This window comes from Artemia franciscana, chromosome 20, assembly GCF_032884065.1.
Source record: "Artemia franciscana chromosome 20, ASM3288406v1, whole genome shotgun sequence".
NCBI lineage: Eukaryota > Metazoa > Arthropoda > Branchiopoda > Anostraca > Artemiidae > Artemia > Artemia franciscana.
This window is the reverse complement of record NC_088882.1, coordinates 31,593,910-31,610,989: the sequence shown is the minus strand read 5'-3', so window position 1 is coordinate 31,610,989 and position 17,080 is coordinate 31,593,910. Positions and strand designations below refer to the sequence as shown.

Here is a 17,080-nt window from a genome sequence, read left to right as displayed (position 1 = left end):
AACGAGTCAATTAACGTTAGCAATTCAGTAGGAACAATAACTTTCTTAAATGTGATCGTGTTATTGTTGTTTCACTGCTAAAGACTCTTTTCTTCTGAAGGCAACTTATGTCATGTGGAGGAAGCTGCGGAATACGTGGTTTGATCTTAACAACCCCCTTTGTTAATCCGAGATACGTGGTTTCCAGCTTGGTTGTATCTCCTGAACTATGAGTCGGATGTAACCGAGATCTGCACTGTTCGACGCAGAATTTTTCGTCAAGTATAACTGTGGCAAAAAGGAAATCACGAACCAGATACGTGGTTTCCGCTTGACACCGAATATCATTTCTAGTTATATATCATTTCTCCTATATCCTCAACCCTTAGTTCCTCCACTGCCTCCGGAGGCACACAAGGTATTGGTGAGTAGTCTCCAATTTTCTCTCATGTGAGCCACTGCGTATATGTCTTCCTATTCTGGAATGAGTGTCGTCTGGAGGGCTCTTCTGTCACGTTCGTACGTCCTACGGAGCTTGTTTTTTGGTCTTCCTCTTCGACGGGTGCCTTCCGGTTGCCATTGGAGGAGCATTTTTGGAAGTCTGTGATCTGGCCTGCGGGGGAAGTGTCCAAGGTATCGCCATCTTCATTGTCGTACAACGGTAGCGATATCTGGCTGACCTCTGCGGGTACGGATCTCGTCGTTGCTAACACGGTCTCTCCAATTGATTCTAAGGATTTGGTGAAGACATTTATTCTCGAAGGGCGTAAGGTGTATCTTCTGTTCCGCAGCTAGCTTAAGGCATTTCATAGCGTAACTCAAGACAAACAGTTCATTGCTCTGGAACAACCTGAGTTTCAACTTCAGCGAGTATACGGTTGATTTCCGGACTGGTAGAAGTCTGAAATGATGTGTTGGCCAAGGCTATCCTGGTGCTCAATTATTTTTCAGAGTCGCCAGTGGATGTGACTGTACTTTCAAAGTACTTGAAGGCAGTCACCTGTTCGATATCCTCTCCGCTTAGTTGGATTCCCATGGGTGAACTGCTGATTGATATAGCTTTTGTATTTGAGGCGTTGATGTGTTGTCCGGAAGTTCAGCTTTCTCTGCGAGTTTGTTCAGGAATTCCTGAAGCTTCTGCTTGTCCGCTACTATGAGCCGAACATCGTCGGCAAAGTTGGCAATCCGGATTCCATGCCCATTTGTCAGTCTAAAGATATAGTCTACAACTAGGACGAAGAGGAAAGGCGACGGGACACAGCCTTGCCTGGCGCCAGACATCACCTTGAAGCCGCGGTTTTGCCGTCCGATGTTTTTAACACAGTATTCCGTCTCTTCGTACATGGTAAATATTAGACGGATTAGCTTCTCGGGAAAGCCATGAAACCGCAATACTCTCCTCAGGGTTTGACGATCTTTTGAATCAAACACCTTTTTGAAGTGCACGAAGAGTATGCACAAGCGCTGTCTCCATGTGTACAAGCGCGATCGTTTGGGCTGAAATCCATGCTGTTCTTCACGCAAGTGAGTATCAAGAACAGCTTGAAGTCTTCCCAATATTATCATCGTGAAGAGCTTCGCAGGGATCGAGAGAAGATTGATTCCTGTATAGTTGCCACATTCTTTCGCTTTACTGGTTTTGCTTTTCATTCATTAGATTTTTCTGAGAGGGTTCACTAACATGGTTAATTCAAGGTCTTGAGATATAAATTTTCTTCTTTAATCCTCCCTAAATTGGTATCATTTCCTCATATATACGACGATCCCATAAATATCTGCATATATTCTGTTGGAAATGTGCTAAAAAATTGGGCTTATGAGTGGGAGGAACTTTCTCGGTGTGAGTTAGGACATAAAACTTTTTGAGGAGTTTAGAGAGAGGTTTTTTGCATTTCTACATTATAAAATGTAATTAATAGGGAATCTCATTTCAAATCAGTTGGGATGTAAGGGATCTTTGCGCCCTTTGGACTTTCATAGTTAGAATAATTACTCCAGACATTTTAGGATGCACCAAGATGGGAACTGAAATCAGGAATCTTTTAAGACTGCAGGGCCATGTGACCTCTAGTTTTGGAAAGTTTATGCTTCTTGCTACTTATTTGTGTGAGTAAAAAGTCCCTTATCTATATTTCTTTAGTATAGGGAGTCAATTCTGTAGATCGGGATGTTAGTGCTGGTGGAGCTAGGGAGCTTTGGGAGGAAGATGATGAATTGTTAGATATTCTCCGCAGGAACTGTCTAAGAATAGTCTAAAGTACTTGTTTGACTGACTGTATATCAATTATTCTGTTATGCTGTACAAAAAATGCTCTACAATTATACAATTATGCTGTACAAAATAATGTGGCTCGATCCCACTTCCTATGGCAAAAATAAAAGGAGAGTTGAGAGCGCTAGACCACGATATTCTGATGAAGAATGGCTGATTACCATCCATCTGGTTTTCCATCCATCCATCTCGTTTTTATTCTGGTTTCATCCATCTTTGTGGTTTTCCATCTAGTTTTTCATTCTGGCTTTCCATCCATTCATTTGGTTTTCCATCAGGTTTTCCATGCATCTATCTGGTTTTCCATCAGTCCATCTGATTGCCATGCCATCCAGATTTTTGTTTTCGGCCATCCATCGGGGGTAAACGAAAACCAGGTCGTTCCCCAATGGGTGGGAAGAGGTCATAAGGGAAGATTTTAATGGAAATTGGAACTTTATGGAAGGTGATAAAGAGAGAACCTTTGAACATATTGGAGTAGAGTGAGTGAGTTGTCAGTACTAGTAGTGGGGAACAAATCAAAATTAGAGTTTTGAGGTGTATATCTTTATGTCACAGAATGATACTCATAAAATATTGTAGCATGTTTCTGCTCCTTGTAATGCATCAAAGCTAGCAATCATTTTATGACTCCGTGCTTACAAACGCTTTTGTGATTTTAATCATATTTTAGGGATGTGCTCAAACTATATACAATGATTTTTCTGTCATTCCAGCAGTTTAACTAAGACCTAGAGTAGTATATAACTTACATAATTTCTTTACACTCAAGAATAATCACAGATCTATAAAAGAAATGTCCCAGAATGTTTTTTTCGAAAAAAAGCAACGATAAACTGATTAGTACATTGCTGAGTTGATTTCATTTTGTTGCAAATAACTCAGGTAAACTTTTACTTTCTCGTGTTCATTCCTTACTTTAATTAAAGTAAAAACTCGCCCTATGAAAAAGAGATTTGTAATTTGACCCCCTTTCAATAGAGACTTTCTGATAACCAGGTACAATTATTTCTGAAAAAAAAACTTTCATGAAGTCTCGAGCCTTTCGAAAGAGCTAACTTCTTAACTTCTTTAGTTTAAATACCTAAGAGATTATTCTTTGTAGACATTTATTTTATTTAGATTCAGTTACTCTTTTCTTAATAAAATATTTCAAATGACGCTACTAGTGCTACCGCTTGGGAATATTCAATTGTGTTTTTTTCTGTAATTGGGAATACGTTTTATCACCAATTGACGCTACTTCTCCGAAAGAAAAAAAGATTTTGAATAGAAATAATTATTTTCTTAATTTAAAACGATGCTAAATTTTTTCTTGAGTCTGATTTCAACCGAAAATGACATCAAATCAACCTGTCAAGTCGGTTGAACTCCTTTTTAGTTAGATGGTGAGTTTCCAGAACCTAATCATTATCAATTATTATAATTTTTGTTACATTTGTGCTTGAAAAGTTGGTATAGGCAAATCGATTGCTCTGTGTGTCTTCAACAAGTGTTCAAACATTTTAGCCTATTTAGCATAGAAAAAATAAGAGGGGATCATGGTGTTCTTTTACCTAAAATTGAGTTCTAAGTTCTAATAACACCAAATAATTCCTTACCATTAATGATGGCTGGTTTTGGAGCTGGCTCATAATCCTGCCGCTGTGCTTTAGATAAATCTGCTTATTCAAGTATTTCTCTGCAATGGTACCAAAGGTTCAAATATATATTTTTATCTATAGTTGTGTGAAAACGAAGTTTCAGGGAAGGAGCGGTAATAACGGGTGTTTTCTTCGTTGGGAGGTATGCAGAGAAGGGTCTCACTAGAAATTGTTAGTTCTTGATGGTAGACATGCTTTAAGCTTGTTTTGTGTAAATGGTAGAAGCGGAAGTACATATTTTTTGGGGAGGGGGGATAATATCCTATTTGATAAATATACTTGAGTATTGTTTGGCAAGGGTCCATTTTGTATATGACTCAGTAAGTAAGTAAGTAAAAGTAAAATATTTATTACCCGTATTTTTCACATGGAACAAAACGGAGTACTATGAAAAAAAAAAGAGAAAAAAAAGAGAAGAAAAACGGAGAGAAATTTAAAACACAACATGGAAAAATACATAATCAAGAACTGCAGAAATGTTTAAGCCAGGGTGGTTCCATTTTGCCTGGAAATTAGAAATCAACCGGTGTTACCGCGATACACAGTGTATTTTGTTTAGTTTAACTGAAGTTTCTTCTTCAAGTTTTTGGCTATGTATATTTATTTAAAACAAAAAATAAAAATTTCAGCTTCTGGTGCTGCTTACGCATTCAAAAGACAGAAAAATGGGTTATGTGTTATTTGCTATTTTGGTGAAGGAACCTCCAGTGAAGGAGATGCACATGCTGCGTTAAACTTCGCAGCAACACTTGAATGTCCTGTAATATTCTTCTGGTAAGTTATGACGGGGGGGGGGGGAAATGACCTTGAGTGGGATGACTAATTTGGTGTTCTCGTTCTCTCTCTCTTTTTCTTTCTTTCTTTCTCTCTATCTCTCTCTCTCTCTCTCTCTCTCTCTCTCTCTCTCTCTCTCTCTCTCTCTCTCTCTCTCTCTCTCTCTCTCTCTCTCTCTCTCTCTCTCTCTCTCTCTCTCTCTCTCTCTCTCTCTCTCTCTCTCTCTCTCTCTCTCCTCTCTCTCCCCTCTTTCTAGTTTTCTCTCTCCCTTTCCCCCTCTCTCTTTATTTCTCTTTTCCTCTCACTCTTCCCCTCCCTCTCTATCTCTCTCTCTCCTTTCTCTCCCGTATACATCCTTTTTGGTATCTAAAAAGGTATTTCAGTATTTGGAGACATTCATGTCTGCAATGGCGAAGACGCGCAGCTAAAATATATATATGTTTTTTTAAATTTTTTTTTTAATGAATTTTCTTCAATTATGTTTAACTTAAATAGAGAAAAGAGAATACTCATTGAGGTGTTCAGAGAGTGAGAAACAGCGTGATTAAGTTTTATTTACATGCAACAATCGTCGGGATCGAGTCATTATCTGTAGAAAAAAAGAAGCGTAAACTGCCAAGAGTTATGAATTTTTTCGAACTTTGAGGCACCAATCATATTAAATAAATCTCTGTTTCTTCTTTTTGTACATATCTACACTGTAAAAATTGCTAAAAACACTTTTTTGATCCATGGGATTGGCTATAAGAATGTAGAAATTCTCCTAAAAAAAGAACAACAAGAAAACTCCTGCTTGGATATACGTCACAATTCCTTTTTTTGAGAGCCGGTGGCATTAACCAACAAAAAATTCTCTGAATCTTGCAAATTTGAAAATCTTATTCCCAAGTCTTTAAGATTCAGATTACACTTAAATACCCGGAAAAAAAATAACGGCCATTGGACATAGGGCCGAAATATTCATTCTAATTTGTTTCCCACTGTCTTAAAAAATTGTTCTTCTTGTTTTTGGTGTTTTAACCGGCGAGGTAGCTCAATTCCCACAAAATAAAAACAAGGGTAAAAAAAAGCAAATCTTTGACCTGAGTGGTCTGAGAGAGGTGACCAAGTTTTGCAGGAGGTCGTTTGTGAGGGCCAAAAGGGCAATCTGTCAGCTGCAGCAAGCGGAAAGAGGAGACAAAATAACCGGGAAGTGGGCTTAATGCTGGAAAGTGACCCGATGCTGTCAGCTTTTTGCTAGCGTAAATGTACATCTGAGTTGAAATAATATTAAAACCTGTGATTCATATATATGGAACCCAGCTTGTGTCTCTTTTCATCACCGTTACCAATCATATGATTACATAATTTATCTTCCACAGTAGAAATAATGGATATGCTATATCAACACCATCGCGAGAGCAATACAAAGGTGATGGAGTAGCAGGGAGAGGACCAGCTTATGGTATCCATACAATCCGAGTGGATGGTAACGACGTGTTTGCAATTTACAATGCCACAAAAGCTGCCAGGGACATTTGTGTCAGTGAGAATAAGCCTGTTTTACTTGAAGCTATGACTTACAGGTGCAGTATACATGTCTTAGCTAAACTTTAACTTTGGGATAGACGTGCCTTCAGATGGTATTTAACAGACGCACGCTGTTTGTTGTGTCTGAAATAAGCAGAAAGTAGATGAAACTTAACACAATAGCCTGCATATCAGAAATATGCGCTATTATCCATATTTGATAAGTTTAAGAAAATGCATAAATTCACTGACGACGTCTAAAAATATGTTGGATTTCTCCCCAGGTGGCTTGATGCTGCAATTTATTGTCTGTAGTAATAATAGATTTGAATATCAGCATTTTCTAATCTTTTTATTCCTGTGAATTTATAATAATTTTGCTTTTCCTCTTTTTCTTCAACATATAAGATACTTCTCTTTCAGAGATGATACTCCTCATCATCGGGAGTTTTCTTTTCTGGCCAAGGCACTTTGTATAGAAGGAGTTGTTGTTGGAGCTTCAAAAAAAGCTGATCCGATCGTAAATTGAATGTTCTAGTGCCCTTTTTAAGAGTCAAAACTGATCAGAAGGTAACCAGCCTCCTCCACACGCTTCATTTCGCCAAACATTTCCTATGAACATTTTGAGATAGCCATTTTGCTTAGCTAAGTTGAAAGGTCTAGTAACTAAGTCTTTGGGGATATCAACCCTCCACAGTCCTCAGGGAAAGGGCCATCAATTATGCTAGTTGCTCATTATTAACATATAAAGGTCTTATGGAAGATATAATCTCCTAAACTTCGGAGGTGGCTCATACGATTGAAAATCAGAAATTTTAATGCCAGTTTTAAGAGTCAAAGCTATAATGTGGGGATGGAGGCCACAACCCTCCCTCCCCATTTCCTCTTTTCCCCAAATGCATGCCGACACAAAATTTTTAGATAGCCATTTTGTTCAGAATGATTAAAAAATCACATAACAAGGCCTTTGGGGTTGACATAACCCTCAAACCTTGGGGCAAGGGCTATAAGTTATGCTCCAGGAATATGTAAGGTTTTATGGAACGGTTGGCTGCATAAGGTTTGGAGGGGGCTCATTTGACTGTAGTCGGAAGTATCAGTTCCCTTTTTAAGAGTCAAGAGTGATCAGAGGTTAACTACAACCCCCTCCCCCCGTACCCCTATTCCTTAATTGGATCAGAAAGGAATTTGAGATAGCCATTTTGCCCAAAATAGTCCAAAAGTCATTTAACATTGCCTACAGGGTTAACACCCCCTTACCCGAGCCAGGGAGCAAAGGTTTCAAGTTATGCCTTGGAAGTATACAAATTTTTTATTGAAATCAGAATTTCTAGTGCCTACTTTAAGAATCTAAAGTTATTGAAGGGCAGTCAGCCCACCCCGTATGCCCATTATGTCCCAAAAACACATCTAATTAAATTTTGAAACAGCTATTTTGTTCAGCATAGTTGAAAGGTTGAGTAGTTATGTCTCTGAGGATATGAGGATCTGAGGATATCGCTTTCAGGAAGTGATAAGGGACATGATTAATTGACTAAATAGGCAATATTTGCTCGCTGCTACAAATACTACTAAAACAACAACTACTATTACTACTTACACTACTACCACTAAAACCACTGCTTCTATAGTGGATACTACCAAGGCTGAGAATACTAAACTGCATATCTGAGGAAACTTTTAGGGGATAATGGAAGTAAATAAAAACATACTATTTACATACAGATTGTCAAAAAGGCGTATCAGTAGTGTATTTGTAACAACTCACCGAATCAAGGTGAAACTTCTGGGAAATCACCAGGAGTATGCTCAACTTATCAATTGGCAATATGTACGCGATACTACTGCTGCTTCTACTGTTCTAACTGCTAAGAGCACAGAACCAAATCCATCACACTTTTTAACTAAATTGAACTAATCCAAACAGACCATAATTATGCAGATTGTCAAAGGGGTGTTTCTCAAGAATGCGTTTGTGTAGTAACTTTGAACTTCCAGAGAATGCTTAAAGGAGAAGATCAGTTGACGAAAAGGCAATATGTGCACACCACTAAAACTACCACCGCTATATTTACTACTACTACTTCTGTTGCAATTACTTGCAAGGCTAAGAGCATTAAGATGAAATCTTTCAGGAATTACTTGAATATGGAGGTTGTCAAAATGCCATATTGACAATTTCATAGCTACGACCAATTGTATTAAGTTGAAACTTCCAGGACTTGATTAGAGGGATGTTCAACTGAGCAAAGGGAATACGCTAATACTCTGCTGCTACTTGATACCGAGAAAATTGACCGACTAGAAGCCTTCATCAACCTGAGAAGCATTATCAGAAAATAGGTGGTTGCGATAAAATACAAAATACACGTTAACTGAGGATATTCTTGCAGTTCGAAAGTGTTTGAAGAATAGAAAGATAAATATTAAGTTACTATTAACTTAATATTATTAACAACTTAAGTTAGTTAACAACTTAATAAATATTAAGTCCAAGATTAAGTTACCAGTGGCTGCTTTAATGACCGCTGTAGATTACTGTTTTGAAACGTAGGTGACTCGAAAAGTTCAGTAGAGCTTGATAGGTACTTTCCAGAACATTTTTGTAAGTGCAGCTTTTAGTTCTTGTTCAAAGAATGTTTGGCAAGTAATGCTTGGGAAGTTTGGCAAGTAATTAATCTGAAAAATAAGACTCGATCCTCCTACCTTAGACTGTAATGAGTGAAAGAAGATGATTTTTAGGTTACATTTTAAGAATGAAGAAGCATAGCTTGTAGAATATCCTTCTTTTTGCCAACGTAGCTAATGCCCAGTGAAAAGGAAGACTTTCTTGAATTGAATGGGAGGAAGGTAATAAGAAAGGTATAAATGAAGTAGTAACTTCAAAAGGGGAAGTAAAGAGTGAAGCTCTGAATATATTGGGCGGAGGAGTAATGCGCGTTGAGGGGAGATACTCCTTATTTTATGTAAAGAGAATTTTTTTCAGTATTATAAAGTACTGCTGTCTGCGGAATCACGTATATGGATGGTTGTTTTATTTTATTTTTTTCGCAATAGACTTGGTCATCATAGTACTTCAGATGACAGCACTGCTTATCGTTCCATTGACGAAGTTCGCTATTGGGATGAAAGAGATAGTCCTATTGCCAGGCTGAGGTACTATTTGGTATCAAAAGGCTGGTGGGACGATGCAAAAGAAAAAGTGTGGAAGGAGCAGAATGAAAAAGAAGTATGTATTTTCTTTTCTATGTGTTACCACTATTTTGGTAAGTGACGTCATCAGAGGGGAGGGGGTGTCAAAATATGCTAATTTGATTGTTAGTTCGAGGGTTTCAAAGAGACACTTATAATTGTTGGGGAATGTAAAATAATATGCTCATTCATATTTGTGTATTAATGTGTTCATATGAACTTCAGAAAATCTTTTCAACACCTTTTTTATCGGTCGCCCCTTCCTATAGTACCTACACATGAACTGAAAGTATCATTTTAAAAATATCAGGATGACCGCATCTTGGATGAGTCGGCATAGGTCCATGTCAGGCACTTTTTATGGCACTTGGTATCTACCAAGTGACATATAGCAATCGCAAATTCTATCGGTCGGTCTGTCAGTCCCGGTTTTGCTACTTTAGGCACTTCCAGGTAAGTTAGGACGATGAAAATTGGCAGGCGTATCAGGAACCAGACCAGATTAAATTAGAAATTGTCATTTCCCGATTCGACCATCTGGGGGGAGGGGGACGGTTAAACAAAAAAAAACAGAAAAAATGAGATATTTTTAACTTACGAAGGAGTGACCGAATCTTAATGAAATTCCATATTTAGAAGGACCTCATTACTCAGGTCTATTATTTTAAATTCCGCCCGGATCCAGAGTCATTGGGGGGGGAGGCGAACCGGATATCTTGGAAAACACTTAAAGTGGAGAGATCAGGATGAAACTTGGGGGAAAGAATAAAAATAAGTCCAAGATACGTGATTGACATAACCGGAACGGATATGCTCTATTTGGGGGAGTTGGGGGGGGGGGCTTAATTCTGAAAAATTAGTAAAAATTAGGTGTTTTTAACTAACGAAGGAGTGATCGGATCTTAACGATATTTCATATTTAGAAGGACCTCGTAACTCAGATCTCTTATTTTAAATCCCGACGTATCCAGCATCATGGGGCGGGGGATTTGGGGGAGCCAGAATTCTTGGAAAACTCTTAAAGCAGAGAGATTAGGATCAGACTTGGTGGGAAGAATAAGAACATGTCCAAGATACGTGACTGACATAACTGGACCGGATCCGCTCTCTTTGGAGTTGGGGGGGGGGGGGTAATTCGGAAAAATTAGAAAAAATGAGGTGTTTGTAACTTACGAACGGGTGATCAGATCTTAATGAAGTTTGATATTTAGAAGGTCTTGTGCTTTAGAGCTCTTATTTTAAATCCCGACCAGATCCGGGGACATTGCGGGGAGTACGAGGGGGAAACCGGAATTCTTGGAAAACGTGGAAAATTGAGGTATCTTTATCTTACGAATGGGTGATCAGATCTTACTAAAACTTGATATAGAAGGATCTTATGACTCAGATGCTCTATTTTCCATTCGAATCGGATTTGGGGACTTAGGGGGCTGGAGGGGGGAAATGGAAATCTTGGAAAACGCTTAGAGTTGAGAGATCGGGATGAAACTTGATGGAAAGAGTAAGCACCAGTTATACATACGTGATTGACATAATTGGAAAGGATCTGTTCTCTTTGGAGGAGCTGAGGGGTGTTGATTTGGAAAAATTAGAAAAATTGAGGCATTTTTAACTTAAGAACGGGTGACCGGGTCTGAATGAAATTTGATATTTAGAAGGAAATCATGTCTCAGAGCTCTTATTTCAAATCCCGACCAGATCTGTTGACATCGAGGGGAGTTGAGGAGGAAACCGGAAATCTTGGAAAACGCTTAGAGTGGAGAACTCGGGATGAAGCTTGGTGGGTAGAATAAGCGAATGTCGTAGATACGTGATTGACGTAACCGTACTGGATCCACTCTCTTTGGGGGAGTTAGGGGGTGGGGCTCAGTGCTTTGGCGAGTTTGGTGCTTCTGGACGTGCTAGGACGATGAATATTGGTAGGTGTGTCAGGGAGCTTCACGAATTGGCTTGATAAAGTCGTTTTCCCCGATTAGACCATCTGGGGGGCTGAAGGGCGAGGAAAAATTTGGAAAAATGAGGTATTTATAATGAGGTATATAAATGAGGTATATTTACGGGTGGGTGATCGGATCTTAATGAATTTTGATATTTAGAAGGACCTCATGACTCAGAGCTCTTAAATTAAATCCTGACCGGCATTAAACCTATGATTTTCCTTTTAAATCAATCTAAGGATTCTTAGAATTTTGCTAGAGCTCATACCATATGAGTTCTTGGCTCTTGGCTTGTCCGGCCTCGTTACAAGTGCCATATGAGCTGTTAACTTTTGTTTTAAAGAAAGGGCACTCTTTTTCTCTCTCTCCTCTCTTTCTCTTTTTTTGCTCTCTCTCTCTCTCTCTCTCTTTCTGTCTCTCTCTGGCTGTTTGTATCAACAGTGTATGCCTCTTTACCCATTTACTCATATTTACTGCTTTACTTGACGCCTAATATAGCACATAAAGACTATTGTCCTGTGGGACTAAATTATCTAAAGCATAGAATAAATGGTAGTGCAATTTCTTCTCTCTATAATATTTGCTGGTCTTCCTGCAGCAGATTTGTATTTATAATACGGATGCTACAGTGAATTGGCACATAACCAAACAATTGATAATGCTTCAAACCTTGCTATTAAAAAAAAGTCCAAAGATGAGGGGGTTGGGTCCTCTCTCAGTTCAACTATCCACCTGGAACAGGTTTCGTTCGTGATTCATCAATAAAATTTTTTTTTAAACAATTTTTATAAGGCTATATCCATTACTTGTCGAACAAAAAAGATAGTTGTTTTGAGTAAGATTTATCCCTTCCTGTGGGCATGGTACATGTCACTTCTTCCAAGCTCATATTCGTTCCTGCTATTGTTTGAACATCACAGATGTGAGATATAATCATAGTTATACATGCATACCTTTTCCTCTAAAACGCTTAGGGAATATATGTTGTTAGGCAACAGCTGGTATAATTCCCTTTTAGAGTTTAACACCCCCAGGTTAGGAGAAGTTTGATCCTTTTTTTATTTTGGAAATTAGAATGGTATGTTTCTCCATGTTAAATTCTACCTGCCCCCTATTAGTGGCAAAGGGTGGATAAAAGATAAATAAATCTGGGTACTTTTTCTGGCTTTATATTTAACAAATAAAGTTTTGTAGGTTCTGCAAGCCTCCGCACGTGCTGAAAAGAAGCTAAAACCGAATTGGACGGAACTATTTAAAGATTTGTATCACGATATGCCGCAGCACCTTAGGTGAGTCCTTATGTACAACTTAGAGTCAATGAGAAAATTCTGTGCTGTGCTTACTCACTTGTGTAAAGGTTTAAAGGCATCTTCACATTGCTCAATCCTATTTAGAATATAATAGATGGAATTGAATGAATTTTAGTCTTTTAACACCAGTTTCCTGTCTTTTTTCTAAACAAAACTCATATCCCTTCACATCAAGAACTTCAAAAGGAGTCTAACTATAACAGTGACGATTTCAGGGGTGGGCCAGAGGGGGCACTTCCCCCGGGCATAGAAACTCTAGGGGTGCTGAATTTCAAATAAGTAATCTAACGACTATAATCTTTTCGCAATTTTGCTTTTATTAAAATAAAGCAGAGTGGGCAGTTTGCAGGCAAATTGAATCGGAAATTTTTCATTTTCACATATCTTAATCGCCATTCCTCTAAAAAAAAGCATATAGCAATAAAAATAAAATTTTTTGATGATTTGGATCCCATTCAATTATTCTATGAACTCCAACATGTGAAGAAACAGCGACAAATTTCCTTAAAGAAACGTATGGATTTATTAGAATTAATTTAGCAATGTAGAGATGAAGGGGTCTTAGCAAACGTAAGATTTGTCTATGAAAAATTATTAGAGATTGTAGTGTCCGTAGCCAGGAAGGATAGTTTGTTTACCTCAAACCCTCTAGAGACAGGAATGACGCATAGTCTCGAGACAAGGTCTACGAAACATCACGAAGCTAAACTGCAGCTCTGATGTCCTCCCACTGTGGTTGAAAAGACATATTCCCTCTACTTGATCCTGTCCATACTGCCATGGCCAACCTCTTTTACGCCTCCCTTCAGGGCACCACTCAGAAATGTACATGGGAATCGATCCTCTGGCATACAAAGGACATGGCCAAGGTACGTTTGTCTCCTACGTTTCAGGTGATCAGTAACTACTGATTGACCGATTTGCTGGTGAAATTATGTTTGTGACCTTTTCCTTTCATAATATGTTCAATATTCTTCAGAGACACATGTTTTCAAAGACTAGGGCTTGTCACTCCAGTTGCACATTTAGTTTCCATCATTCACTTGCATAGAGGAGGATGGAAATCACACTGCTGTTCATGAGGCGGAGCTTCGAGCGCATAGAGTATTTCCTACTGCTCCAGATTGGTTTCAACACATTAAAAGCCGATGTAGCATGTCCTATTCTCCTCTTGATTTCGTTGGCTATTTCATCATTATAATCAATCGAAATTCAGAGGTATTTAAATTCATTGGCATGTCCAATTGCTTTTTCTCCGCATTTCAGTGTGAGCAGAGAGCCAAATGTAGCTATGCTCTTTGTCTTACTGATATTTACTATAAAGCCCTACTTTATAGGCCTTTTCATCTATGGCTTCGAGCAGCAGCTGCAGTCGGTTTTTACGCTTCTTCGAAAAGAGCAATGTTGTTGGTGAAACCCCAGTCAGAGGCTTGTTGGCTGAAAATCTTCGTTCCAGAGTCTGAAGACTACCTTAGAATTTAGTCCATAACAATAACAAACAGGAACGGGTCAACAATACCTATTTGAAACCAGACATTATTTTGATGAAATGTTTATCTTCTTTTTTGATGGGCACACAACATTCATTGTCTTCATAGAATGTGATTGTCATTTTGAATAGTTTGTCAGGCACTCCGTATAAATTCGAATTCTTCCATAAAATCTTTCAATATACAGAATTGAATGCCTTTTCAAAAACAATGAAGAACATGTATATATATTTTTTTGCCGCATTCCCTGGACTCTTCAACCATTAGTCTAAGTATGAAAATAAAAACAGAGCAAGAGCTACTAGGTTAAAAGCCGTGTTGCTCTTCCCTGGGGCGAGTCTAGGCCTGTTCATAGGCGGTGTATTTTACTAGACACAGACGTTAAGTTGGTGCCTCTGAATTTGTCGCCTTTCTTGGAGATTTTAAACAGTATGCCCTTGGCCAAATCTTTCTGAACTGTTTTGTTATTCCAGATGACTACTAGGAAAGTAATCCAAACAGTTACGCAGGCTCGATGGAACGTCTTCAGAGTCTCTGCCGTGATCCCATCGACTCCAGGTGCACGCCCATTATCAAGTTTTTCACAGCTGTCACCACTTCTTCGGTACTCACGGGAGGAGGGTGTCAACACTAACGTCAATTAGTAAAAAAGGTCAAATCGACCATGGGCTAGGAGCGACTAAGAGATTTAGCATTAATGAGCATAGGACGTGAAAAGTTAGAAGTAATCAATTGGGAGAAGATAATTAATCGCATTTGAATAAACGGAGAATTTTTTTAATAAAGTATTTTTTTTAAGTTTGGCCAGAAAATTTTGGTAGACAAGAAGGGGAATAATCAAGATTTTGCCCCGAGCGCGAAAGAGACCATAACCGCCACTGAACTAAAATTAGCACGATAAGGAATTAGGAAGGTGATACTTTATTTCAATTTTTCAGTGGAGGAGCTTGTGGGAGTCAAGGATATAACCAAGAGGATCTAGAAGCTGAATCAATTTCTTCACTCACAAAAATTTTGATCAGAATTTTTCTTTTTGCACCAATTTTTAATGAATATATTGTGCAATTCTTTTTAGAGCATTATGCCAGGAATAAAATGAATTTTAATGCTCTTTGGAATGAAATGAATACTCCAAAAAAATTTTTGGGTCTTATTCCTTTCTTCTCCTAAACAAATTTGAAATCCATTCATCAAGGAATGAGTTTGGAGTTTGCTACGGAAATTTTTATGATTTAGAAGAGTAGGTAGTCTGGAAATTTTGCCTATCGAGAATTTAAAACTTGAAATGAGCTTCAACATTAATCGCTTTCATGTGACAAGATTAACCGAAAAGATTTAAGAAAGAACATGAAATCTCAATTATGTGCTGCTGGGATGAGAAAAGCTCCCTAAAATTTGTGATTTGGCTCATTTTAGGAAGGTCTTTCTGACTCAAACACAGGAACACCTGATTCGAGTTATTGCCTGAATTGACTTTAGACACATCTAAAATGACTATGAAACTTAAGTTATGTTTTCTTCGTTACTTCGTTACTCCGTAACAAAAGGACTTGAACTTTCAATTTTTGATCTAATGAGCACCCGCCGAATTTTCTACAACCACGAGGTGTGGATGAGAAAGGGGCAGTCCCTCCAATGCCAAATAAATTCTGCTCAATTTCGGGCTTAATGTCACTCTTTACTTCTATAACAACAGCGTAGACATGAAATATTTCTAGAAATCATAAGGAAGTAGATATCAGTTTTACATTTTTGGTGTTTTTTTTTAATTGTTTTTACTTTACCAAATTTCTGTTTTCAGAGTGATAAGATGGTTTTTGGATCTGTTGAACATTAAAGCTTGCTTTTAACCTGTTTTAATTCACTTGTTTTGAACTTAACCTAGGTTCAAGATATTTATTTAACTGAGAGCTTTGAGCCTGAATTAATTCTGTGACTATTGTTTCATAATATTGTGCCACGGATTAAATTGACCTGACCTAGATTCAGGATATTCATTTACAATTTGGATAATGTTTGAGTTTCTTGGTCGACTGACTGTCTCTGGACCCCTATTCATTTTGTCTCTCGAAGTGTGCCCAAAGCTGTGAATGTTCTTGGGGAAAGGTACGCTGTTGCTGTACTCTAAGTGATCAAATTGGTTTCATCCCTCTTGTTCAGGGATCTTCCTTTCAGAAAGAAAGAAATACTCCTTATTGAATTTGTTCTATTGTAAAGTAGACACCGAATTTTCTAGGGGTGTTGGTGAGAATGATCCCCCAAACTTCAAAATCTAGCCAGGTGCCTCTGAATGCCGTAGACCCTGTGTATCAGGATCTTCTCTTGGGTGTCAGCCAGCAAGCGCCTATTATGAATTGTCTAAATTATGTTCTTTTGCAAAGGGAATAGAAGAAGCAGGGTAATTCTGCCTGTGAGAAGCTTGTAGATTCGGGTTGTGATTCCTCAGAAACTTTTGCAATTACAGATGGGATTTCTCATGTTATTGTGAACTCTGCCTTTTTTTTGTCTGCGATGCATTTGCAATTAGCATTACACCAACTGAAATCACTGAAGCTATGCCTAATTTTTACAGCCTGGATAAGTTGGTGACTGCAAAGAATTCGCTCTGGAAAGTTACAGGAAATCCTGTTGAGAAAGTAGTGAGACTTGGTAAGGATGCAGAAAATTGTACAGTTAAAGACATTATAAAGCTGGTTTTTCATCTTGACCAGAAAAGTATTAAATGACCTGCAATAGTGCCTCACTCATTTAGGGACTGCACTTTATTAAAGTCTGATTCTATCGTACGCTTGGATCTACTTGTTAGTGACTATGACAGAAAGCTAGGAAAGTCCATTAACTCTCTTAAGAGAATTGAAAAAAATTACAGTCCTCGCTGTCGAAGTACCCAGGCCCCTCAGATCCTATCTCCCCTTCAATATCGTCTGATTGGCCTTCCCTCCCCGACAGATCGGATATAGTAAAGACTCTTAAT

General features: G+C 38.3%; 1 protein-coding gene across 2 annotated transcripts in view; it reads left to right on the top strand.

Annotated features, from left to right (window-relative positions):
• LOC136040120 (2-oxoisovalerate dehydrogenase subunit alpha, mitochondrial-like) overlaps positions 1-17,080 on the top strand; it is a 49,033-nt gene that overhangs the window by 24,535 nt on the left and 7,418 nt on the right. For both annotated transcript variants that reach the window (XR_010620626.1, XM_065724217.1), the window contains exons 5-8: positions 4,524-4,668; positions 6,030-6,233; positions 9,235-9,406; positions 12,501-12,595. Coding sequence is in view for 1 of the 2 variants with exons in the window: in XM_065724217.1 (XP_065580289.1) it covers positions 4,524-4,668; positions 6,030-6,233; positions 9,235-9,406; positions 12,501-12,595 (616 nt within the window). In the remaining variant the exon portion in view is untranslated. The remainder of the gene's footprint in view (positions 1-4,523; positions 4,669-6,029; positions 6,234-9,234; positions 9,407-12,500; positions 12,596-17,080) is intronic.